We start from the raw sequence: 26,245 nt of genomic DNA, 5'->3' as shown, positions 1-26,245 counted from the left end.
CGGGGTGTCAGAGTGCTTGTTTTCAAGTAGCTCATTATTTTACTTAGTAATGGCCCCAAAGTGCAAGAGCAGTGATGCTGGCAATTTGGATATGCCAGAGAGAAGCTGTAAAGAGCGTCCTTCCTTTAAGTGAAAAGGAATGTGTGTATGTATAGGGAAAACATAGGGTTTAGTACTATCCGCGATATGGGCCATCATCTCCAGGTCTTGGAATGTATCTCCCATGGATAAGGGGGCACTTCTGTACATGATAAAGTTTGTGAATCACTGTAGATGATGCATGTTATAAGAGTAAGTTGGATATTGCTGGTTTCTGTTTAATAGACAGACCTTCCGGAACTTGATACACCAGAATCTGCCAGAACAATAGCTTTCATCTCTTGGCTTAGAGAACAAAGACCATTTTTCCCAATTCTTCATGTAATAAGGTAAGTTGAATTTTCATTTGCTAATAGTGAAACAGTTTATTTGGCCTTTCAAGTTCTTGTTTGGAGTGTTAGATATATGTGACCTACTGCTTAAGCAAACTCTTTAGAAGAATATAGAACCAAAAAGAAAAAGAAGAATTTTCAGACATTACTGAATTATGCTTTACATGCAGTTATAAGTAAAAATTATATCAAAAGCCTTGTGACAAATCCTTTGTTTATTTTACTATTGCACTTTATCTAATGTATATAAATATTTTTCTTTTATTCCTAAGGGATGAGAGTCCAATGAAAGCAAATTTCCTTCAAAGCATGGTGGAAGACAGAACAGAATCTGCATTATCATATTATGAATTCCTCTTGCATATACAACAGCAAGTGAATAAATGAACAAGTGAAGATATTTGGCTTAATTATTTCTAAGGAAATACCTTCCTTTTCCATTAGGTTTGTGGACTGATGTGATGATTACATGTTCTCACTGTGATTTCAACAAGCTATAGCAAATAAAGGACTACAGCAGAGAATCAAACATGCAACTCTGAAATACTGTATTTTTCAAATCAGAATATATCTCCATATAATTGGATACCTTTTTTCTTTGCTGTCAATTATGTTTGCATTGTCAAGGATTGAAATAAGATGAGACAATATTGCAGAGGCAAAGAACATTTTGTAAAATAAAGATTTCTGTGTTCCAAATGTATATTTCTCTCTCTCTCTCATTTATTTTTTCTCAATTTTTGGCTGCTACATTTAAAACCTCACAAGGCTATGTGTTGCAGGGAAGTTAAAAATTCATTGATAATGAACTTTCTAAAATAAAAAAAGATTGTCAGAAGTAAATAGTATATATTAGAAAAACTAGAATCTATTTTCCCATACCTGTTTTTTTCTTAATTGGGGAAGTAAAAGGATCATCATGTTAACCAAGCTAAAACCAGAGTAAGCTAACTCTGGCCTGGCTTGAAGAGATTATGAAATAACAGCCAAGCTTTAAAATCTGTCAGTATTCTCAATACTTGAACAAAATCACCTTGATTTGATGTGAAAACTAATTAAGTGGTTTTCTGATTTGACTGCAAAAGACTTGCACACACTATCTTTCTCCGCATTGAAAAAATCTCGGCTGTCTTCATTAAATATGTTGGGACTGGCAATGATATTAGGAAGATGAGAAACCTTAATTATCTTGATCCTTTGAGTGGGTTTTGTTTGTCTGCTCTGTGATATGTAATAAAAGTGTTATATTGGTGAAATGAATATGAATGAAAGAAATTAAAGTTTTCTTAAATGCTGTCTAAAATACATCAGTAACATCCTTCTGAGGAGTTTAATAAATTGAAAGCTACTCATAAGGTGTTTATCCTTGGATAGTAAAACTTATTAAAGCATGAATGCTGCTGTTTGATTTGATGGATAGTAAGACTATACAAATTCAATATATTAAAGTTAGGAAAGAAAATTGATTTCTGAACATGCTCAAGAGACTGCTTTTTTGATTCAGCCAGAGAAATATTATAGTCAAAACCATTAAAGTGAATTTTGTTTACAGATAGGTAAATTATACATCTGTATATTTAAAGTGCTGTGATGGAATATCTTTAAAAGAGTTTGGCTCAGTTTTCAGAGATTTATCTGTATGAACTTATTAAAGATGTTCATGTGTAATACTTGATGAAAAGATTTTTGTTTCTTTGTTTTAATGGGTTAGAAAAATGTGTTTACAATCTTGGTCTCATATGATCACCAATAAAATAATAACTGTCAGGTTTATGGCAATATAAGCTGACTTAAACTGAGTTTTTTTGGGATAGGGAAGAAGTAGGTCCCACTAGAGTATACACTATTATTTATCAGCCAGACAAGAATAATTAATTGTGTTTTATAAAGATAGCATCTCCCTTAAGCAGTGTTACAGTTTATTTTCAGTATGCAAGTTGTACATTGAACTGGAAATATTCTTGAAAGCTGCTTCATTTATTAGGAAGCAGTTTTCAAAGTGTAGCAAATTAAAATTTATATTTCCCTCTTTTAAAGAAACTGAGTCATTATTATGCACTGATGTTTCTTAACTAAAATTCCTTTCTTAATGTGAATTTTAAATGTTGATATTTGTAGGACCTTTCTTAATTGTAGTGAAGATCTTCCAGAGGGAAAAGTTTGTGCTTTTAGGGACAATAATCTTCCTTGTGCCTCACTTCATCCCTATGTGGGTATGGCTCTTGTTATATTACTACATGCTTTGTTAGTATATTTCATAAATTTACTTTAAAAAATTATTTTAGATATTGTGTAATGTGCAATCTAGAATAATTTTATAATAGCCAGGTCATGAAAAACATAACTTTAGTTAGGATTCACAATTTTTGTTCTCTATATAGTGAGGGAATGAAGAACCTTTTGGAGATATTGATATTAAGCAATTATTTTTTGCAATATTGAAGTGATTTTTAGTTTAATTTTTTTTTTTTTTGCAGTAGGGCACTTATCTCATCTTGTATTACTTTTTTATGTAAAGCAACTAATTTACACTATGACATTTTTTTATTGTAGTTGTAAATTATGAAAGATCCTTGAATTTTCTACAGATCTACAACTACTAAAGTAACAGACAAGGGCAATCTTGGTATTTAAATCAGAGTATGGCAGTTCTACCATAAAAAGTACTCTATTTTTCTAATTTCTAGGATTTTTAAAATAACATTTCTGTAAGTCTGACCTATTAATATTCACTCAAGCTGTACCATTTATTTTAGTTTGCATTGTTTTACTTTAATGTATTGAGTCTAATAGACTGTTTTACAATAATTAGAGTAAAAGATTTATTTCTTCTAATCAAAGATGCATAACAGCTATTATCTAGGGGACCACCAAATGTGATTTCAAGATTTTGTTAACTATTACAAATGTAATCCTTATATAGAAATTTTAATTTTGTAAAGTAGTGTATAATATTGTAACATTAAATTCTTGTTCTCAAATTCAAATATGTATTGATCTTCAATGTGCTGTGTTAAATCTTGCTTCTCTGAAATGTTAAGAGACAAGATTTGTCTTCCTTTTTACAGTTTGTAATTTTCACAGTTTTATTCCTGTTTAAAAAAATCATTTGTAACCCATGCAAACAATCATTTGAACTGTGCTAATTTAATCAATTTGGCTATTCAATAAAGTTAATCAAAAGAGCTTACATATAGTGACTAGTTATTTAAAGTGATATAAATACTTTTTTAAAAGATTTTATTTATTTATTTTTAGAAAGGGGAAAGGAGGGAGAAAGAGTCGGAGAGAAACATTAATGTGAGGGAGACACCTCTCTTGGTTGCCTCTTGTACAAACCCTGACCAGGAATTAAACTGGCAATGTTTCACTTTCCAGGATGACACCCAACCATCTGAACCACACGTGTCAATAATTTGCTGGTCACTGAGTAGTGCTATGTTGTATATCCAAGTTAGTGGAAAATTATTGCTGGAGGTGCTTTAAATCCAAGTCGCAGTCTGGGAGGTTATAAACCAAATTCTTGATGCTCACTCTTCAAAGTTAGCTGGGTTTAAAATTCCAGATTTAAAATTTTAATTTTTATTCTAAATATGCTTAAGGTACTACTCCATTGACTTCTGGACCCCTTTGTTATTGATAAGCTCCCTACTGTCTAATTGTTTATTTGAGAATAAGAATAGCTTTTAAGATTTTTCTTTTGTCCTTAATCATTACAGTTGTACTACTGTGAGTTTTTTATTTATCTTCTTGGTTTTCAGAGCACACTTTAATTCAGAGATCCCTGTCTATTTACAATTCTGGAATGTTCTCAGCTACTTTGTATTTCTTAAATTTATTTTTTTAATTGAGATATAATTGACACAAAACTTTCCTTTTAAAATATCTTTATGTTTGTTAGAATTTTGGGTTTGTAGGGTCATTTAAATGGGAGGGTTTTTATTTTTGCCTTAGCTCATCTCACTGTTCATGCTTTCTCCCTCCCCGTCTGCTTCTCTTAGTTGCATTTCTGGGCCCCTTCCCCCAAACTAGGGGTCATGGTGGTGTTTTAGAGCTCCTGCCCCGCAGTAATTTGGAGATATCACTATTCTAGTCACCAACAGTGTGACATCTTGTTTGTTCTCTTTTCTACCTCCGTACTTACAAAGTTGAAGTCCAAGACTGTGAGTCCATAGCAAATGATTTTTGAGTATTTTGGGAAGGAGGGAAGACCTCAAGCGGTGAGTTTGGCCTCTTCATCCCTGTGTCTTATGTGGGGCATTGCAGTGCCTCTTACCCATAGAATGTGCTGCATTGCCTGCTTCTGGACTGCAGCCCAACAGGCCCGGACCTCAGCTCTGCAGTGCTCTGTTTCTAGTACCGTGATCTGCTGAGATGTTTCTCTTGTTTTTGAGTTCAGCTATTTATACATTTATATATATGTGAGTATGTGTGTGTGTGTGTGTATATATACAATTTTTTTTTTTTTTAAATCTTCACCCAAGGATATATTTTTACTGGTTTTTAGAGAGGGAGGAAGGGAGAGAGAGAAAAACATCCATGTGAGAAAGAAACATTGATTGGTTGCTTCCTGTAGTGCCTTGGCTGGGATTGAATCCGCAACCTAGGTATGTGCCCCAACCAGGAATGGAACTGGCAAACTTTTGGTATACAGGATGATGCTCTAGTCAACTTAACCATCCATCCAGGACTATATATTTTTAACTGTTATTGCTGGGTGGAGTAGAGAGGATTCTAAACATGAATTTACTGCCTAATGTAATCCAAGAAAATGAATTCTGATTTTATCATTTGTGACTCAGTCTGTTCAGTTTTGTATCTACAGTTTATATTAGCCTACCTAAACAATGCTAGGTTCAAATTTAAATTCCATGTAAACTCATTGAAAATGCCAAGTTTTGACACTTTCTGTAAAAGAAAAATTTCTGCAACTATTCAGGGAAGCTTAGTGCTCTCAGGATTAGGTTTGGGACAAAGTTTTAAATTAAAAAACAAGGATGGGCTTGCCCTTGTAAAGTATATAATGACGGAGATGCAAGTTAATACAAGAATTGTAAGTATAGCCCTGGCCAGTGTGGCCCAGTGGATTGAGTACCTGCCTGAAGACAAAAGGGTCTCTGGTTCAATTCCCAGTCAGGGCACATACCTGGGTTTTGGGCCAGGCTCCCCGTCGGGGCTGTGCAAGAGGCAGCCAATGGATCTTTCTCTTCCTCTTTCTTCCTCCCTTCTCTCTCTGAAAATAAATAAATCTTTAAAAAAAAGAACTGTAAGTATGCACATCATTTATGAAAGAATCATATATACTACTAAGAAGTATTAATAAATTTAATTAATAAACTACTGAAACCTCACAGGGAAATGGTTTCCCAGAAATAAGCGATCATGTAATATGAAACTTTGAGACTTCTTAGATTTTATTTATGTATTTTTAGAGAGATAGGAAGAGAGGGAGAAAGAGAGGGAGGGAAACCATCAATGTGGACGTGTGAGAAATCATTCCCTGTCACAGCCCCCCAACTGGGGACTTGGCCCACAACCCAGGCATGTGCCCTGATGAAACAGGCGACTGCTCAGTTCACAGGCTGGCACTCAATCTACTGAGCCACACCAGCCAGGACAAAACCTTCACATTTTTAATTATTTTTTTAAGTACATTTTATTGATTATGTTGTTACAGTAGTCCCAATTTTTATTTTCCCTTTGCTCCCCTCCACCCAGTATCCACCCCTCTTAGTTCCTGTCCATGGGTCATGCATATAAGTTCTTTGGCTTCACGCTTTTCTATATTATTCTTAACTTCCCCCTGTCTATTTTGTACCTACCGATTATGCTTCTTAGTCCCTGCACCTTTTCCCCCTTTTTTTCCCTTCCCCCTCCCAGCTGATAACCCTCCAAATGATCCCCACACCTATGATTCTGTTCCTTTCTGGTTTGCTTAGTTGGATTTTGTTTTTATCTTTCAGATTCAGTTGTTGATAGTTATGTTTGTTGTCATTTTAGTGTTCATAGTTTTGATCTTCTTTTTCTTAAGTATGTCCCTTTGACATTTCATATAGTAATGGCTTGGTGATAATGAACTCCTTTAGCTTTACCTTGTCTGGGAAGCACTTTATCTGCCCTTCCATTCTAAATGATAGCTTTGCTGGATAGAGTAATCTTGGTTGTAGATCCTTGCTTTTCATCACAGTGAATACTTCTTGCCAGCCCCTTCTTGCCTGCAAAATTTCTTTTGAGAAATCAGCTGTTAGTCTCATGGGAACTCCTTTGTGGGAAACTCTCTTCTTTTCTCTTGCTGCTTTTAAGGTTCTCTGTTTATCTTTAACCTTTGGCGTTTTTATTATGATGTGTCTTGGTGTGGTCCTCTTTGGGTCTAGCTTGTTTGGGACACTCTGTACTTCCTGGACTTGTATGTCTATTTACTTTGCCAAATTTGGGAAATTTTCCTACATTATTTTTTCATGTAAGCTTTTAATTTCTTGCTCTTCCTCTTCTCCTTCTGGCACCTGTATGATTTGGATGTTGGTACGTTTAAAGTTGTCCCAGAGGTTCCTTAGCCTCTTCATTTTTTCAATTCTTGTTTCCTCATTCTGTACTGGTTGACTTTATTTTTCTTCCTTATATTCCAGTCATTGATTTGAACCCCAGTTTCCTTCCCTTCACCATTGGTTTTGCGTGGACTTTTCTTCGTTTCATTTAGCATAGCCTTCACTTCTTCCTTTATGCATTTGCCATACTTAAGGATATCTGTCATGCCCGTGAGCATCTTTATCACCAGTGTTTTTAACTCTACATCTGTTAGGTTGGCAATCTCCTCGTCACTTAGTTCTCTCACTAGAACCTTGATCTGTTCCCTCTTTTGAGCCATACTTCTCTGTCTCCTCATCTTGACAGGCTCCTGTGTTTGTTTGCCTCTGTGTCTTAGGTAGAGCTTTCACACCTGTTACGTTGTAAGGGGTGCAGCCTTGGGTATTCGTCAGTATAGGGGAACCCGTTTCACCACATTGTGGCACTGTATGTGGGGGAGGGACCTCTGAGGGGACAATGCTGCTTGCTCAGCACTCGCCCCCTTTTCCAGGAACTTCTCCCACTTCCCATATGGGACTGGCACCTCTCTAGCTGTTGCCCTGGCCATCATTCCCAGAGTGGATGGGTCTGGGGACATTCTAGGACCGTGGGGACCCTTTAAACAAGTGCACTCTGCTGAGAGACCAGCAGTTTCTTCCTCTGCCCCAACCCCCACTGGTTTTCACAGTCAAAAGCAATGAGGCTTTATTTTCTGAGGCTCTGAAACCCTGGGCTGTGTGGTCTGGTGTGGTGCTGGGAGCACTTCCCAGGTGTCCCTCCCTACTTTTTAAAATATGTGACTGCTTTCCGCCAGCCTGCCGCTGCCACAGTTGCTGCTGCCACTGCCTCGGCTCCGCCCCTCCTACCTGTCTGGATGAGTATTTCTTTTTTATATCTTTGTTTGTTGGACTTCCTTGCAGCTCAGTTTTCTGGAACTTCTGGTTGTCTCTAGTTTTGAGATAGTTGTATTCCTTCTTAATTGTGGAGGGAGACACAGTGTGTCTCTCTAGGCCTCCATCTTCGCCGGAAGTCTACACTTTTAATTCTTACTTGACTAAATGAATCAGAGATGTTGGTCTGTACAAATATGCATGAGAATCTCTTTTAATGCTTTAAAAATATTAACTAGAGCACATTATTTGCTTTTATGCAACCAAGGTGGAAAGTTGTGGTTAAACTTGAGCTCTTTGTATAGGTGAGTCCAAAAGATAAATTTTTTTTAAACATTTTTTCTCAAACTCCTTTTTTGTTCGGGTCAGGGTTAGATGAGTAACAATTAAATACAGGATTTTATTACCTTTAAGAGGGATTTCACTGAATTGCTAATTTTGAGTGTGATTGTGCAGCTGGTCATTGCAGGGGGTGCACTAGGCTGCTTTAACCTTTGCAACTTCCCAGGAAGAGGTGACATGGGATTCAATTCCTTCATTCCTTTATCCATTCACTTAGTATTACTGAGCTCCAGGGCTGCATTTGTAAGCCCTAGACACTTTGTTTCCAGGCCTCCTGCCTCTGTAAAAATCATACTCAAAATTGTATATTATGACTGTGTTGGAATAAGGACTATAATCCAGGATGGATTCATTAAAATCAGCCCTGACCCAGTAGTTCAGTTGGTTAGAGTGTGACCCAGTTTGCCAAGGTTGCAGGTTAGATCTAGATCCCTGGTCAGGGCACATACAAGAAGCAACCAATGAAGCATCAATAAGTGGAACAACAAATTGTTGTTTCTCTCCCTTTTTTTCTGTCTCAATATCAATAAATGCATTAAAAAAAAAAGAGAAATTGAAACCATTTCTTTGGCTCCTAAGACTATTGTGGGCCCTCAACATTGTAGAAGTAGACCCTGTTGAGCACTGATCTAAGGAGTTTCGGCCATGAGCAAAACACAAGGCTTGTCTTCACAGAAAAACAGACAGTAAATAAAATGAGTACATAAATTTAGCTTGGGAGTGCGTTTTAAGTGTCAAGGAGAAAAAGGCATATAAAGAGAATAGGTACTAGACTCATGGGATGATCACTTCGTGAATCATATAAATGGCTAATAACTATGTACACCTGAAGCATATGTTATTATATATGAACTAATTACTGTAAAACATAAACAAATAAGCCCTGACTCTTGTGACTCAGTTGTTTGGGCGTAGTCCTGCAAAGTGAAAGAAGGCGGCGTCAGTTGCCACTCAGGGCAAGTGCCTGGGTTGTGGGTTCAGTCCCATGGAGGCCGTATGACAGGCAACCCATGGGTGTTTCTCTCCCTTCCTCTTTTCTCTCTCCCTTCCCTTCTCTCTAAAAATAAATAAAAGTTTTTTAAAAAAGAGTATTGCTTCATAGGTTGTAATCTTAGGGGAAATTTAAAAAAATATTTAAAGGAAAAAAAAATGTTGGGGGCAGTGGCAATTTAAATAGAATAGACTGAGAAGTTTGCCCTGGGAAAGCCTTGAACAAAGACGTGAAGGAAGCCTGGCGCAAACCAACCACATTTGGGGCAAGAGCGGTTGAGGATGAGAAATTTAATACCAGGCACAATTCCCAAACGCCACACTCCCCAAAGGGATGCTTGCGGAGTTACGTATTCGATGGCCTATAAACGACGCGACAAAGGTCAGTGGAAACAAGTTCCTGCCGCTGCAACCTCCATTTTGCTTCCTGGCGCCAATCCACATCCTTATAGTTTTCACTCCCGTTCTTTTCCTGTTGTTCAGGCTGAGTGCCGATTCTCTTCACCCCGGCGTGGGCAGCAGACGGACTCAATGGCAGGGGAGAGGAACAGCGAAGGCCAGCCAAGGGGAGAGAAAGCGGCACCCAGTACTGCCCTTACTCAAAATGGTGGCGCAAGCCTCCGCTTGGACCGGTCAGGCGGATGCGCGTGTTTAGCCGGCAGCCTGCAGACCAGCGCTCCGGAGGCGGGACTACGGTGAGAAGGGGAGGTGCGCCCTGCAGCGGGGCCTGACGTCATCGATCGGCTCCGCTGCTGTGGCTAGAACCTCTACCATCGCTACTCTCGTTGTGGAAGGAGCGATGGAACCGGTGACCGTAGCTACTGACAACGAGGAGCGGTCCGGGGCCCCGGCAGGCTCAGGCCTCTCGGCGTCCCAGCGTCGGGCCGAGCTGCGGCGGAGAAAGCTGCTCATGAACTCCGAACAGCGCATCAACAGGATCATGGGCTTCCACAGGCCAGGGAGCGGTGCCGGTGAGAACCTCAGCTTTCCCTTGGTGTCCCGCCCACCCTTTTCAGTCTCCAGCATCATTCTTTCCCTCCTCCACCCCGCTGACCTTTTGGACCAAGCTCTGCTCTCTGCCAGGTTTCGCTTAACCTGGGACGTTTCTGGCCGCTCTGCTCAGTTTTCAGGAGGCTTCGCCCAGAGGCTGTCCCACCTCCGCCTCCGTCTGCGAAGCCATCGTTCTAGAGTCCCTGTGCCGTGGTGCCCTCGGGCTAGCTGAGCGAGCTGACCCTTCTTCCCTCCCCACGCCCCCCCCTCTGGAAGGACGTGTGCATGCCCAGGCACGCCGCGCTGCCTCTGTTGCCAAATGCTTTCCCTTCAGCGCCTTCCCTAGGGTCGGCCTTCTTTGCCTTTTGCTCTTAACTGTGGGCCCATGGGAGCCTGTCTTTACTGAGCCGCCCCCTAGTCCCTTCTGCGCGGATCAGGGACTCTCCTGGTCTGCGTTCAGTGCCCTCAACATCCTCATCCACAGGTTTTCTAAAAAATTGCAGCGACCGTTCTCTGTAGACCCAGCGAGTGGTTCGCACTCACCCGAGGTCTTCTTGCCTGGAGTGCTGAGATTGATGTGATTGATGTGAGGAACTGCCCGAAACCCTGAGAGAGTGCCTCAGTTCTCCCCCAATGGCATGTGCAATGAGTTTCTTTTAAAAAAATTTATATGACTATTTACTTATTTTATGTGAGTATTTATCGAACACCTAGCATGTGCTAGTGTTTCCATGGATTGTTGCCTTTAGCAACTGGCCTTTGGCCGCTGGTTGCAAGCTTCTTAGATCTCTGTGATTTCTTTTCCGTGGGGTTGGTTTAGATCTATAAATAGTTCTGAGTCTATAGACAGGTCACAGGTTTGCAGCTGAAAACTACCAAGTGAGGTAAGAGAAGTGTTTCAGAGTCTCCCAGAACAATAGTTAGAAGACTGTTTCTTCCTTTCATGATTAATGGAATGTTTATTCTTTGCCGAAGTATTTACTGTCTTTCTTGAGGGACATTCCATATTTTTGTTCTTTTGCTTTGAAAATGTCATCTGTCGTTAAGGTTTTGTTTTGTTTTAAACTAGAGCAGCATTCTAAAACTGCTTTTAAGTCCCTACTAATTGCTCCCTGACTACAGTAGAAGGATTACGTAAGCTGTAGCTGTAGGAGATGCCACACCCTATGCTGATAGGACTCTGGATTCAGAAGTATGTTACAGAAATACAGATTTTCAAAAGCTTTAATAATTTTTTGTTTTTAACCACATAAACTGGAGCAGGCAATGCAGCAACCATACTGTACTTTAGGGATATATTATCCACGAAAACTTGGTCCTTGTAGCATGCTCCCTCCCTACCTATCTTTCCCAATTTGTTTACTAGGCTTTTACGCCCAAATTTTGCTTTGTATTCTCTGCAGGGATACTCCTTTTTTTAAAAGTGTATTTTATTGATTATGCTATTACAGTTGTCCCTGTTTTTTCCGCCTTTGCTACCCTCCGCCCAGTACCCCACTCCCTTCCAGCAGTCACCCCACTTAGTTTTCATGTCCATGGGTCATGCGTGTAAGTTCTTTGGATATTCTTTTTTTGAGTTATATATATATTTTAAATATTTTATTTTAAGATTTTATTTATTTTTAGAGAGAGAGGAAGGGAGGGAGAAAGAGAGTGAAACGTTGATGTGCGAGAGATACATCGATCGGCTGCCTATCGTGGGTCCCCAACTGGGACCTGGCCTGCATCCCAGGCATGTGCCGTGACCGGGAATTGAACCGTGACCTTTGGGTTTATGGGACGGCACTCAATCCACTGAGCCACACCAGCCAGGCCTTGAGTTATATATTTTGAGGGTGTAGAGGAAGGAATTAACTTATGTTTTATGAAAAGTCAGGGTTCACGGGCCGACACTCAATCCACTGAGCCACACCAGCCAGGGCTTGAGTTATATATATTGAGGATGTAGAGGAAGGAATTAACTTATGTTTTATGAAAAGTCAGAGTTAATTTAGATTTGGAGTTCAGTGGCATATTTTTTAATATTACTATGAAGGGTGTTTGCCTGTATTATAATACATAAGACTTCTAAATTTCTTTTCTCAGAAGAAGAAAGTCAAACAAAATCAAAGCAACAGGACAGTGATAAACTGAACTCCCTCACCATTCCTTCCGTTTCAAAGCGAGTAGTGCTGGGTGACTCAGTCAGTACAGGAACAACTGACCAGCAGAGTGGTGTGGCAGAGGCAGAGGGGCCTGAGCTGGGAGACCAACTGGACTCTCTCATTAAACCACCTGAGTGCAGTAATGATGGAAGCCGTGAGCTACGGCAGCGGAACAGAGGGGACCTGACTGCCGACACCGTCCAGAGGGGCTCTCGCCATGGCCTCGAACAGTACCTCTCCCGATTTGAAGAAGCAATGAAGCTAAGGAAGCAGCTGATTAGTGAAAAACCCAATCAAGAGGATGGAAATACAACAGAAGAATTTGACTCTTTCCGAATATTTAGATTGGTCGGCTGTGCTCTTCTTGCCTTTGGAGTCAGAGCTTTTGTTTGCAAATATTTGGTAAGATACATAATGGAAAATAAAAACTAGTTATAATAATCAGTGTTCTTAATACATAGACTTTATTGCCGATATTAATGTTTGCCAGAGTCAACAGGGCTATTTAGAAATGTGTTATAAACTGCATGTAAAAGTGATTTACATATATTGGTTCATTTAACCTCATCCTTATGAACTAAATATCATTTGAATCTTTGTTTTATACATGAGGGAATGAAGACTCATAAAGGTTAAATCATTTGCCCAAGGTCATACTGCTACTAAGTGACAGCTGGGATTAAACCCAGGCAGTTTGTTCTAAATCCAAAGGGTAAAAAGTACCTACTTATACTTTATGTGAATTACCATTTTTCAAATAACTTTAAGCATTAAAATGCAGTTCATGTGGCCCCAAACATGATGTACTGTAAATTTTTTTATGGTTCAGAAGGCATTTCAGCACTTTATAATGTATTATAAAAATGCCATCCATTTTTGCTGTACCTTCATGTGCCAATGGCTATTCATCGAAAGTTGGGATTTACTGTTCCTTTTGTTCTACAGTATGTGGAGGAATGAAGAAAAGCATGGCTCATAATAGTTTAGTGTCTTGGCTCTTTGAGATATTTCCATTCAGTAGACATGTTAAGAATACTAAATACTAGGCATGTAAGTAAATTTTTTTGATAGTTTTTATATTATTACACAAAAAGATTTTTAAAATCTTTTTATGCAAAAATCTTTTCTTAAAGAATCTGTTGAACAAATGTGATTTTTTTTTTCATCGCTTTCAGCGTTTTGATGTGTAGCTGTTTTTTTTCTCTTAAAGGATTCTTTCTATGCTTTCATGCTTCAGAGGTGTCCTACTTTTGTGCCTGGTTTTTATTTTTATTTTAAAAATATTTATTTATTTTTTTAGAGAGAGGGGAAGGGAAGGAGAAAAAGAGGGAGAGAAACATCAGTGTGTGAAAGATATGTCAATTGGTTGCCTCTCGCATTCCCCTTACTGGGGACCTGGGCTGCAACCCAGCATGTGCCCTGATCAGGAATCAAACTGGCAAACTTTCGGTTTGCATGCAGGCCGACAGTCCACTGAGCCACATCAGCCAGGGCTGCCCCCACTTTTTGCATTGAGTTCTTTGGCTTTCTGGTTTTCTTAGCTATCAGATTTTCAACTGTTATTTCTCATTGCTCTCACTATATTTCCATCTAGTAATGTTTACTCCTTCATTCCCTTCATAATTTTAATTTTAGAAATAAATGTAAATTAAGTATTATTTTGATCTTTTTCATTTTATTGTGTGAGAAGCAAGATAACCAAGCCATTTTATCATTAGTAAAACTAGCTTGTCATTTGAGGGCCATATGTAGTTATATGAGTTACTTTCTTGCCCCCGAATCTGATGAATGTATGGACATCTATTTTGGGTACTGGGCCTTTTATGTGTGCTTTCACATTGTCAGTAAATTGCCTCCAGATGAGAGAGATGTTACTGTATGATTTATTTATTATATATCTATCACCATTGAATACTTCTAAGTATTTTAAAAGGTAAGTTTTTATGAGGGAAGACATTTTTGAGGATATAAAAGAGTGTGACTTGATTTGAGAAAAATGTTTATGTTAATAAATCAAATCCCTTTATTTTCTTCACTCTTCAGCAGACACAAGGCTGTTTACAACTGTTAAAATTAAATATTTGTTTATGGGTTTTTTTTGCTTGAAATTTATAGCTGCTGTTAGTTTGATTCATTGTGATTTGAATGATTATGTTGGAAATGTATAACTGTATCTTCTATCTTCACAGTCCATATTTGCTCCATTTCTTACTTTACAACTTGCATACATGGGACTCTACAAATATTTTCCCAAGGTAAATTACATTTTTCTTAAATTACGGTGATGTTTATAGATTGATTAATGACTACAAAATCTTATAACAACTTTTGAAAAGTTCTTAATTATGGTTTGAATCACTGTTACTTGAAGTGTGATTTGCCGTCAAACTATTTGTTTTGTTTTTAATGAGTTCAGAAAGAGAATAATTAGACATTTTTATAGCAATTGGACATTGCCATAACATTTGTGCTGTATTTTTAAAAAGTGTTGGTCCACCATGGATTGGGGGTAAAACCATGTATAAAAGTGTTCAATTTAACTGCTTAGTAAAGATTTAATAATACATTTTGTTTACGATAAAGGAAATTTATTTTTAAATGGGTTCAATTATCTTACAGTGCTCCTTAGCAGACACTTAATAACAATGCACTTGATCTTCAATGCCAACGGCCTGATATTTGCAAGAAATATTTAGTCCAAATTGCAGAACAGGATCATGGGGAGTGCCAGCCTTCTTGGCTACAGATTATATACAGTTTATGAGACTTGGCTTGTCTGGCAGAGAAAGTAATTCTACTTGTGTAATTGAGTTTTGTGTGAGTTTTTTGCTGAAAAATGGCTACTTGGCTTTTTGCTTAGTGATTTGTATTGCCCTGATAGACTTTGTATGTTTTTTATGGATTTGAAACATTTATATTTTAAGGGGCCAGATAGGTCAAATACAAAAAGTAAAAGAGTTAAAAAAAAAAGAAGTGTTATTTTTAATGAAACATTTTTTGATGATACAAATGTTTATTTGAAAACGTTTTTCTTTTAAGAGTATTTATTTATTTATTTTTAGAGAAAGGCAAAGGGTGGAAGAAAGAGAGGGAGAGAAATATCAATGTAAGAGAGAATCATCGGTTGGTTGTCTCTTGTATGCACTCCAACCAGGGACTGAACATGCAACCCAGGCATATCCTTGACTGGGATTTGAACCTGTGACCTTTGATTTTGCAGGACAATACCTAACTGAGCCACATCAATTAGGGCCAAATGTATTTATTGACCTCCTTTCCCAGAAGTGTTAATTTAAAAAAAAAACTTTTATAAAGAGTTTATTTGAGTCAGACTGACAAGATCTCTGATGCTCCAAAAGTATAATTTTAATAAAAGCATTTATTTAGAAATTTACCCTTGAAACATTGATTGTAGTTTTGCAATAGCAAAAGTTTGCGAACAGCCCTGGCTGGTGTGGCTCAGTGGATTGAGCACCAGCCTGTGAACCAGTCACCGGTTCGATTCCCAGTCAGAGCACATGCCTGGGTTGTGGGCCAGGTCCCTGGTTGGGGGTGAAAAAGAGGTAAAAGATCGATGTGTTTCTCACACATTGATATTCCTCTCCCAATTTCTCCTTCCCTTCCCCTCTCATTAAAAAATAAATAAATAAAATCTTTTAAAAATAAAAAAATTATGGCCTATCCTTTCAGAAGCTCTTCATGTTCTGATAAAAATAAGCTTGCCAAGAAATATTAAGATAAAATCAGAGTACAGACTAGGATCTACATTATATTTCTTTTTTGTAAAAGGGAAGAAAATACTACAGATATTTGATTTTGCTTATATGTGTGTAAAGAAACTGGAAGAATATTACATGAAACTTTTTACAGTTGTGTACTAGTATATAGGTTACTGGATGACTGGAAGACAGAGAAGGAAGGGAGACTGCTTATACTTTTCTCTCAAAACAGTTTAAAAAAATTGTTTTTTTGTATTTTTTCCATTACTATTTATCTCCCTCTGACCTGCCTCCCAAATAGTTTTTAAACACACAGAAAAGTTGAAAGAATTGTGGAGAGAACACACAAATATACTTACGCCCTAGATTCTATAATTAACAGTTCATTATATTTACCGTGTATCTATCCAATTTTCTATCTATTTATAATACATCTTTTTTCCTTGGTGCATTTCTAAGTACAGATGTCCTAGATGTCGACATCAGTATACTCCTACTCTACTCCTGCATGTTTTGGCTTATGTATCATTGCAATTCAGTGTATGTTTATGATTCTTTTTCTTTTCTTTATGGTAAAAGTTTCATAAGGTGAATTGCTCATGTTTTTAGTATACCATTTAATGAGTTTTGTCTAGCCTCTGAACCCAAATTCTTTAAAGGTTTAGAACTTTACTATCAGGAAATTCCATTGTGCCCCCTTTCAGGCAGCCCCACCTTCTACACTCTGAAGGGCAGATTTCTTTTTCGCATGATAGATTACTTTTTTCTGTTTTAGTACTTCATATAAATGGAATTGTTCTTATACATACATTCTTGCACAAGGCTTCTTTTATTCTGCATAGTATTTCTGATAATCATTCATGTTGTTGAATGTATTAGTAATTTATTCTCTCCCCCCTTTTTTTGCTGAGTAATATTTCATTGTGTAAATATATCCATTTATTTATCTAATCTGTTTATAGACTTCTTGGTGGTTTCCAACTTTTGATTATTATGACTAAAGCAGCTAAAATTTTTTCTTGTATGATCTCTTTGTAGACATAGGCTTTGGTTGCTCTTGGGTAACTATAGCTCTTTATATTATTAAATTTTTTGAATCATGTGACTGGTCTTGGTGACACCAAATCAGTAAAGTAAATGAAAATTTAGTCTCGAATCTCTTTTAAAAATGAAACTAGAAAATTAGGTAATAAATGTTCAGTGATAACCTATTGCATGTATGATCAAGTGCCAATTGCTTTGCATGGTAATTAAGGGTCTACAGAATGTTCCTGTGATTCTATTACAAAATAACTCACTGCCCTCCAGTATGCTTATCACAAAATAACTCACTGTCTTGCAGTACACCTGTCACTCTTCTAACTTCTTTTGTCATGAGACCTACCTTTCATTAAGATTTCTCCTCTCTCTTCTGCTCATCCAAATCTTGCTTATTCTCTCTCTTTTTTTTTTTTTTGAAGAACCCTATTCTCTGTTGATTATTGTCTTTTTTCTTTCTTTGTTTTTTTTAAAGATTTTATTTATTTGTTTTTAGAGAGAAGGGCGAGGAGGGAGAGAGAGAGAGATAGAAACATGATGTGTGAGAGAAACAGGGATTGGTTGCTGCTTTCACACCCTCAACCGGGGACCTGGCCTGCAACTCAGGCATGTGCCCTGACTGGGAATCAAACAAACAACCTTTGGGGCACTCAGTCCACTGAGCCACACCAACTAGGGCTAAATCTTATTATTAAAGGCTTGTTTTTAATTCCACCTTCTCCTGAAATCCTTCCCTGTGCTTTATTCATATATAAAACCCTGGGGTAATTTCTATTTCCTTTGAGCCACTATGCCCCATGTTATCCATGTCGTTCATTTGGCACTTATGGCCTATCTAGTAATGTTTTTCCTGTTTTCTTTTCTTGTGCTGTTGTGTGTATATATAACTTTTGAAGCAAGAATGTCATCTTTTTCCCTAGTGCTTAGCAGTCTGCTACTTTATATGTTAAGTAAATGTTTGTTGATAATATTATTTATTGATATTTTGAAACTTCATTAGCAGTTTTGAAATCAGTTAGGCCAAAATAGTACTGATAATGTTTTTATAGAGTTTAAGTTATCTTCTGAAAGCTGTAAGATTTATTTGTCTTCTCTGTACAGGGTGAAAAGAAGATAAAGACAACAGTACTGACAGCTGCACTTCTGTTGTCTGGAATTCCTGCCGAAGTGATAAATCGGTCTATGGATACCTACAGCAAAATGGGTGAAGTTTTCACGGATCTCTGTGTCTACTTTTTCACTTTTATCTTTTGTCATGAACTGCTTGAGTATTGGGGCTCTGAAGTACCATGAAGCCTGAAGAACTCAGAAGGAGAAGCGTACAGAAAACCGATTTCTCTTCTATATTACAGTGTCTCTAAAGGCGTCAAATTGGTTTACACCTTTATGTAATTCTTTTACTTTGTAGGAATTTTAAAACTACTTGATTAGGAACAGAATGGCAGGTTCCCTCATTTAAAAGCGTTGAGTTTGTATTGATACTGATGTGAAGAATAGAGTACCAATGTCGTTTACTGGTTTTTCTTGTTTGATTATAATTCCTAGTCTACCCCTTTCCCCAAGTTCTCAGATTTGTAATTCTTCTCTCAGGAGCTAAGCTAGTTGCTTTGAAGGGAGCAGAGGAACGTGGTCTCAGCCAGTCTGCCAGCTTTTTGTAATTGGGAACTGCATCTTGTATTTATGTTGTTCTGTCTTGAGAAATGGAGCCATCTTAAAAATAAAATGAAAGAATCTAAGTAGTCTAATGTTAAATCTGCACATTTTAATTTATAAGGGCTGAATAAGGTAGCCAGTTGTATCTTTTCTTGTTGAATCAGTATATTAATTGTTACTCCAGTGCAAATATGGTAATGGGAGAAAAGATTAGGATTCATACATGTGAAATTAGAAGATATTTATGAAATCTTTATTTTAATTTTTATTTATAAAAAATTTCTTATTACCCATCTCAGAACTGGAAATTTTCAGTTTGAGTTTTCAATGTTCAGAACTATGTTTTTTAAGCAAACTGGAATAGAATGATTAGATATAAAAATGGGATATGAAGAATTGACTAAGGTATGCAACTCATTAGCATAAATAGCCTTTTAACTAACTTGGTAATACTGTTATATTTGGAAGATTTGTATTAAAAGAGTATGAAACATAAGTGTTATATCACTTGGTATTACATTTCCTTACAGATTTTTATATGGTCTATTTGATTAATCCTTGTGATATTAAAAACATATATCCTTTTTTTTTGTTACTCACAAAGTCTTGATTTCTGTCATTTTCTTTTGAATCAGAATAATGGGGAATAAGTATAATTTAAGTCTAGCCCTCTGACTTAGGATAAGATTACAAGCACACACTTTTTCCTGATCCCAATCTCTGGGAAGAGACTAGTGGTCTTCAATTGCACATGTTTACTTCTTTTGTTTCTTTAAAAAAAAAAAACAAAAAAACAAAACTCCATTTAGCCAATTGACACATGCAAAGTTTTAGTAATTAGAGATTATTATCAAATTTATTTTAAAAACAAGAGCTGTAAGTACCTGTGTCTGTTGATGCCAAGTAAGTGTGTTGAGTAGTATCAAATGGAAAGAAACACTTTTCAGTGTTTCAAATAATTAAAAAGAATATTTTCTTAGGAAATTTCAGGGACTTGAAATGATTATAGGTTAAAACTAGATTGGGTAGCATGGTTGTTGAAAGGCAACATCTTCGATCAGTAGCTTTTTAGTCTGACTAGTTGTATTAATGGATGTGTGCATCTCAGTTGGTACTTAAAAATAGCTAGAAGATTATAAAATACTCAAATACTCAGAACTGGGTTAATTAGAATAAAAATCTGCTTTAAATACTCAGAACTGGGTTAATTAGAATAAAAATCTGCTTTGGAAGCCAGGGAAGTTTGCTAAAAGTGACATAGTGGACTATAATTACAGGCCTGCCTTGGAGATTCTGCGTGTCTGGTTCCAGACTACCATGATAAAATGTCGATGGGAGTGCATCATGTGAAGTTTTTGGTTTCCTAATGCACAGGAAAGTTATGATTATACTGTAGTCTTTTAAGTGTGCAATAGCATTTTGTCTACAAAACACCGTACCTACATTAATTTAAAAATACTTGATATGAGCATACTTTGCACCAAAGACTGAAGACTGCATTTCCCTGCTGGAGCTGAAGCATGGAAAATGTCTGGCTGGAGCAGATCTGTATAAAGCAGTGCAGAGGGGCCAGGGCAGGGCAGGGCAGGGCAGGGCAGAGCTGGGAACTGAAGAGGAGCCAGGCCCCACGGTTACTTGACTTGGGGCAGCCTCAAGGCTGTGCCACACTTAGCACTATTGGGCTGTTACACAGCAGTGCTACTTTCAGAGCCATGCTTTATTACTGTAGAGCTGCTGGCACTAGAAGTTTCCTTCTTCACTGCACCCCAAATTGGGGATTCCTGTTGGTGTTGAATTGGCATCAGTTGACACTATGGACGTATAAAAACAAACATTTATTTTAGGTAGGTGATAGATTTTTTGTAAGGAATTGGCTCCTGAGATTATGGAGCTGAGAAGACTCAAGATCTTGAAGTCAGCAAGCTTGAGACTTGGAGAGCTGATGATTTAAGCCCCAGTCTGAACGTTAGCAGAGTGGGGACCCAAGAAGAGCCAATGTTTCATTTTTAGTCCAAAGGCAGGAGAAGACCAATTTTAAAAAAAATTATAGCTAAAAAATGCAAACCATCATTTGAGTCTGTTGGAAAGTGGCACCCATAGACTTGCTTGATACAGTGCTGCCACAGATCTTCCATTTGTAAAGAAGAGCATGAAGCACAGTGAAGCAAAGTACAGTACAATGAAATGACGATTGCCTATACTTTTTTCACCTATGTTAAATAAAAGCTGCTTCTTTTGGGACATAGATGTATTGCAAACTTTTCATAAATATATTGTGGGCATAAAAAGCCAGAATTATCACTTCAATGTGTTCTCTTAAAGGGGAATTAGAGCTCTGGTCAGGGTATCAGGCGCCTGGGTTCAGGTGTCAGTTTAGATTCCGAAAAGATTAGTGACCTGGGGTTACATTTGTTTCCCAACTTAGTTTTTTCACTTAAAATCAATATGTGATTTTAAGAACCTGTTTAAGTTATAGCATTAACTTCTGCATGGCTTCATCCAGTTTCATTGCTTCAAATATGTATTGTTATACATTATGAAATGTTTATGACCCTTATCTCTCCAGTCTCTATTTGTCCCTTGGACTCCAGGCTCATGTATCCCCACATGTAGCCATTATCTCCTGGATATCTAGGAGGCATCTCAAACAGTACATCAATGAAACAAAACCACTGATTTTCTCTGCTTTCCCCACTAAATCTGCTGCTCTCATTTCTCATTTCCACAAATTCACCAGAATCCCCAGTAGTTCTGTTCAAAACCAGGGATTATCTTTATTTTTCCTTTTCCCCTCACAGTTTACATCCGATTTAACAATCAGTGTTTGGGGAGATGCCTCTGGAATTTAGGATTTGAGCACCGCTCAGTATCTCCACTATTCGTCGCTAGAGATTTCCTATTTCTTTTTGACTGAAACCCACACGCCTTACCTTCAGCCCCAAAACAATTTACAGTGGCGCTGATAACTGACCCACACTGGTGTCGGTTCTTGTCACATATTAGCACAGGCCTTCCTTACCCTCGAAATGGACTGCACTGTCGCTACTGGTGGGTAATAAGCCACAGAGGAAGAGCAAAACTCGTCTTGGAGACTTGATTGCATTTTTCTAAAAATCAAATACGCTGAGGTGAAATTTGCATAGAGTAAAATGCATCAATTTTTGAACAGTTCAGTGAATTTTGACAAATGTATACATTCACTCAACAACCGCCACAGTCCAGACAGACCTTTTCTATCATCCTTAGGTGTAAGAAAGTAAAACAGTGCAGAGGTACGGAAATAGTCTCTCCCCAACTCCATTACAGCTTTGTGCTAAAATAACATGTCGGCGTGCCTCCCACTGGGTGAGTCTCCTCAACCTTCACTGTACTTAAGAATCACCTAAGAAACTTGAACATTCCCAATACACAGGACACACTCTAGACCAATGAAATCAATGTGGGGATGGAATACACGCGTCCGTTTTTTTGTTTTGTTTAGTTTTCAAGCACAGGCAATATTGAGAACTATTATAATTTTGCCAAAGTTTTATTTTTTTTTAGCTCTTCCTCCTCTTCTCCATCAAGTTAACTCCTTACTCGATCTTCAAGTCTCCCCCTCAAAGGTCTCGGGGAACTCGTTTTCTGAACATCTTTTATGGTAGAATCTCTTTCCTGTTGTATTACATGTGCTTGTGTTTTAGTAATGCCCCACTGGGTTGTAAACTCCCGGAATTCAGCACATGCCCAATGCATTACAACATGCTATAAATGAATGAATGTATAAACGAATGAGAGTGAATGAAGATGTTTGTAGCGTCGTTCGGAGCAGATTAAGGCGGACGTCAGTATCAGTCCTAGGAGAGCTCGGGGATGCATTTGGCACCTAGGTGACCCTTGCAGGAAAGACCCTTCCATGCTCAGTTAGGGGCCTTCCGCGGCGGTGCAGAAAAATCCGAGCAAGGCATTTTCTTTCAGCGAGATCGGCGCTGTGCGGCCTCCAGCCGACAGGTGGCGCTGTGAAGAGACAGCCGCTTCCGGCGCGCCTTTCCTTCCTCCTGCCGCCGGCGCCAGCACGTCCTGTTTTCGTTGGCCGCGTTCGGATGATTTCCACCGCTGTAGCTGCTTCTGCCAGTTAAGCGCTGCTTCTCTCCCAGTGAGCTGAGCGTAGCGTGATCTCCTTTGTCCCGTTCTTCTGCACGTCGTCCGGAAAGGCGCCGCTTTCCCGCGGCCTGCAGGATGGGCCGGGAGTCACGGTGAGGCAGCCCTGCGAGCGGGCTAGCGGCTTCCTTGGGGTGGGGGGAAGAGGCGGGAGTTGGGGTGGCCGCGGGGCCAGGCCTGGCCAGGACCCACGTGTGTCCAGCTCTGCCCGAGGCCCCTGGAGGGGCTGGGGGACCTCTGCTGAGGGAGTGGCTGTACTTGGGCCGGCGATGGTCACAGGTCCTCCGCACTACCATCTGCCGGTTCGGGCCCATGGGCCGGCTTATGATTGTATTATCTTTTTTATATATTGTTGAATTCGGTAGGCTAATCTTCGTGTTGAGATTGAGTGCAGACTATAATTTTCATTTTTCATACTGCCCTAGTACAAAAGAGCAAAATCTACTTCCTGTTCTCTCCCTTTTTCTTTACTCTGATCTGTTTTCCTCCATAGCACCACACAGCGTTTTGTATATTTCGTTTTCTACTTGTCATGTATTGCTCTAAAATTTTTTTGTTTTAAAAGTTGATTTTAGAGAGAGAGAGGGAGAGAGAAACATCGATTTGGTGTTCCACTTATTCACACATTGGTTGAATCTTGTATGTACCCTGCCCAGGGATTGAACTTGCAACCTTACCCTATCAGGACTATGCTCTAACCAACCGAGCTACCCTGCCAGGGCTGTCATGTCTTTCTTTATAGAATGTAAGCTGCATGGGGCTTGGTTCATTTTATTTACTTACCTTGTTGCCCTTTAAGATAGTTTCCCCTTCCTACATGTGCTATAGCAGAAGGATTCATTCTCTCCCCGTAATTTAAAAAAAAAAAGGTGAAAAGTCCTTGCAGTGTTTATTTTGCTGAGATTTTTGGAAAAATGTAATAAGATATAGTAGAAGTTAACTGAGTTTTCTAAACTTAATCTTTAATTTAATGTTCTAGCCACTATCGGAAGCGATCAGCATCCCGGGGACGCTCTGGAAGTCGATCTAGAAGTCGCTCACCCTCAGACAAAAGAAGTAAACGTGGAGATGACCGACGGTCTCGGAGCAGAGATCGAGACAGAAGGAGAGAGAGGTCTCGTAGCAGGGATAAAAGAAGATCTCGGTCAAGGGACAGAAAGCGTCTGAGGTAAGGCTTTTAATCTCCAAAAGACCCATGATCCTTCTCAGCTAAATCTGATTCTTCAAAACTGTGTTTTGGACTAGAGGACTAGAATTTAGTGGTCCCTTTTCAGGCCCTCTACTTTAACTTCCGCTTGTGTGGTTGGGTCCAGAAATGATTTGCCTAGAACAGCGATTTTTCCACCTTTTTCATCTCATGGCATATATAAATTAATTACTAAAATTCTGTGGCACACCAAAAAACAACAACAAAAAAAACCCACCAAAACTTTTTTTGGAAATTGCCAAAAAAATAGGCATAATTTTGATTGATTTACAAAAAAAAAAAAAAAAAGAGTAATTACCTACTCGTTTTGCTTCAGAATATAAGGATTTCTGTTCCCAAGACGTTAACTTATCAGATGAAACCTTATTATGTGACGTGACCAATAAGATGCAACTTTATTCTATGACTTGTATATTTATGGGTCAAAACAAGACAGCCTAAGGGAAAAGAGGTCAGTGCTCCTGACTAAAATAGTCAAGTATTGCATGTTTTAAAAATTCTTGCTGCACACTGGTTGAAAATCAGTGATTCAGAACAAAGACTCTCAAACAGTATTTTAAGTTTGGAAACTTAAGTTTTATTTTCTGTAATCCAAAGAGAACACTTGAAGCCCCACTGACATAGGTTAAAGAAAGAAGCAAAAGGTAAGACAGTCATATGCCATCAAGAGGGTTCTATTCTAATTCTGTCCCAAGAGAGCTGACCATTGTGTTCAGGTAAGCCACTAGAGCTGACAGAATGAGACAGACAGAGCCATCTCCAGGTCCTGCTTTCTTTTTGAGACTATTTTAAAGAACTTTTTTTTTTTTTTTTTTTTTTTAATTTTTAGACATTAATTCCAGAGAGAAGGAAGGGGGGGTGGTGAGAGAGAGAGAGAGGGGTCAAGATACTGATTTGTTGTTCCACTTATTTATGCATTCATTGGTTGATTCTTGTATGTGCTCTGACCTGCGATTGAACCTGCAACCGTGGTGTAACAGGACAACGCTCTTAACCAACGGAACTATCCAGCCAGGGTGACGTGTTTGTTGATTGCTTGATCTAATGGTTGACATTCTGTAGGAATGTTCCAGGGCATTATACTATACACAGAAAGAGAGAAAGGGAGGGAGTAAGGGGTGGGGGGAGAAAGAGAAAGAGAAAGAAACAGAGAAACAGAAATGGAGAAACTTTGATTCGTTCCTCCACCCATCCACGCATTCATTGGTTGATTCTTGTATGTGTCCTGGTTGGGGGGAAGTAAGTGTTTTAGATTTTTTTTTAAGTCCTCACCCAAGGACATGCTCATTGATTTTAGAGAGAGGGCATGCTCATTGATTTTAGAGAGAGGGGTAGGGAGGCAAGGAGAGAGAGAGAAACATCGATGGGAGAGAGACATCGATCAGTTGTCTCTGGTATGCGCACCAACTGGGGATCAAACAGGCAACTTAGCTATGTGTCCTGCCTGGGAATCGAATGTGCCACTTTTTGGTGTACAGGAAGATGCTCCAACCATGCAATGCCTGCCAAGGTGAGACCCTTTTAGATTTAAAGAAAAGGACAGTTGGCTCTAGCCCCATAGCTAAGTTGGTTAGAGCATTGTCTTCAAACACCAAGGTTGTGGTTTTGATTCCTGGTCAGGGCACATGCAAAAAACCAGTGAATGCATAAATAAGTGGAACAACAAATTGATCTCTCTCTCTCTCTCTCTCTCTCTCTCTCTCTCTCTCTCTCTCTCCTGTCTCCCCCTCCCTTTCTTCTTCTATAAGGTCAATAAATTTAAATAAATAACATCTGAATATTTTACTTTACTTGATTACATATTCCAGTCAAGCAACCATTATTTGCACCTTTCACCTTTTCTGGGGGTGAAAAACAACCTTTAAATGCCAATAATCTCCCCACACCAAAAAAAAATTTCTAATACAGTTTCTCATTAAAATAGGAAAGAAGACAAGGTTGTACAGTTGCTGTGAACTGATCACAGAAAGAACTTTGACTTTATCTTTTTCAAACATGAGAAGGAGAGAATGCAAAGGTATCCTATAATACTCAGGGAAAATATTAACCCTTGACAATGTAGATAGTGCTAACTTATTCAATTTTATATTATGTGATCCCAGGAACAGTTTGAACAGCTCAGTCAAGAACTTAAGTG

General features: G+C 38.5%; 3 protein-coding genes across 5 annotated transcripts in view; all 3 read left to right on the top strand.

Annotated features, from left to right (window-relative positions):
* SEC24A (SEC24 homolog A, COPII component) overlaps positions 1 to 3,621 on the top strand; it is a 77,541-nt gene extending 73,920 nt beyond the window's left edge. For both annotated transcript variants that reach the window (XM_090288307.1, XM_090288306.1), the window contains exons 22-23: positions 325 to 428; positions 704 to 3,621. In XM_090288307.1, the coding sequence (XP_090144433.1) occupies positions 325 to 428; positions 704 to 818 (219 nt within the window). In that variant the 3' untranslated portion in view covers positions 819 to 3,621. The remainder of the gene's footprint in view (positions 1 to 324; positions 429 to 703) is intronic.
* A 6,323-nt stretch (positions 3,622 to 9,944) lies between these two features.
* On the top strand, positions 9,945 to 19,334 carry CAMLG (calcium modulating ligand). Its single transcript, XM_090289464.1, has 4 exons — positions 9,945 to 10,188; positions 12,293 to 12,753; positions 14,541 to 14,606; positions 18,210 to 19,334. The coding sequence occupies exons 1-4, from the start codon at positions 10,017 to 10,019 to the stop codon at positions 18,399 to 18,401; spliced, it is 891 nt and encodes a 296-aa protein (XP_090145590.1). The 5' UTR covers positions 9,945 to 10,016; the 3' UTR covers positions 18,402 to 19,334.
* A 3,470-nt stretch (positions 19,335 to 22,804) lies between these two features.
* DDX46 (DEAD-box helicase 46) overlaps positions 22,805 to 26,245 on the top strand; it is a 55,528-nt gene continuing 52,087 nt past the window's right edge. For both annotated transcript variants that reach the window (XM_090288298.1, XM_090288297.1), the window contains exons 1-2: positions 22,805 to 22,996; positions 23,881 to 24,069. In XM_090288298.1, the coding sequence (XP_090144424.1) occupies positions 22,980 to 22,996; positions 23,881 to 24,069 (206 nt within the window). In that variant the 5' untranslated portion in view covers positions 22,805 to 22,979. The remainder of the gene's footprint in view (positions 22,997 to 23,880; positions 24,070 to 26,245) is intronic.

This window comes from Furipterus horrens, unplaced genomic scaffold, assembly GCF_987537825.1.
Source record: "Furipterus horrens unplaced genomic scaffold, mFurHor1.1.pri manual_scaffold_10, whole genome shotgun sequence".
Classification (NCBI taxonomy): Eukaryota; Metazoa; Chordata; class Mammalia; order Chiroptera; family Furipteridae; genus Furipterus; species Furipterus horrens.
Note: the sequence above shows the minus strand (reverse complement) of the source record. Positions and strands in the feature narration are given on the sequence as shown.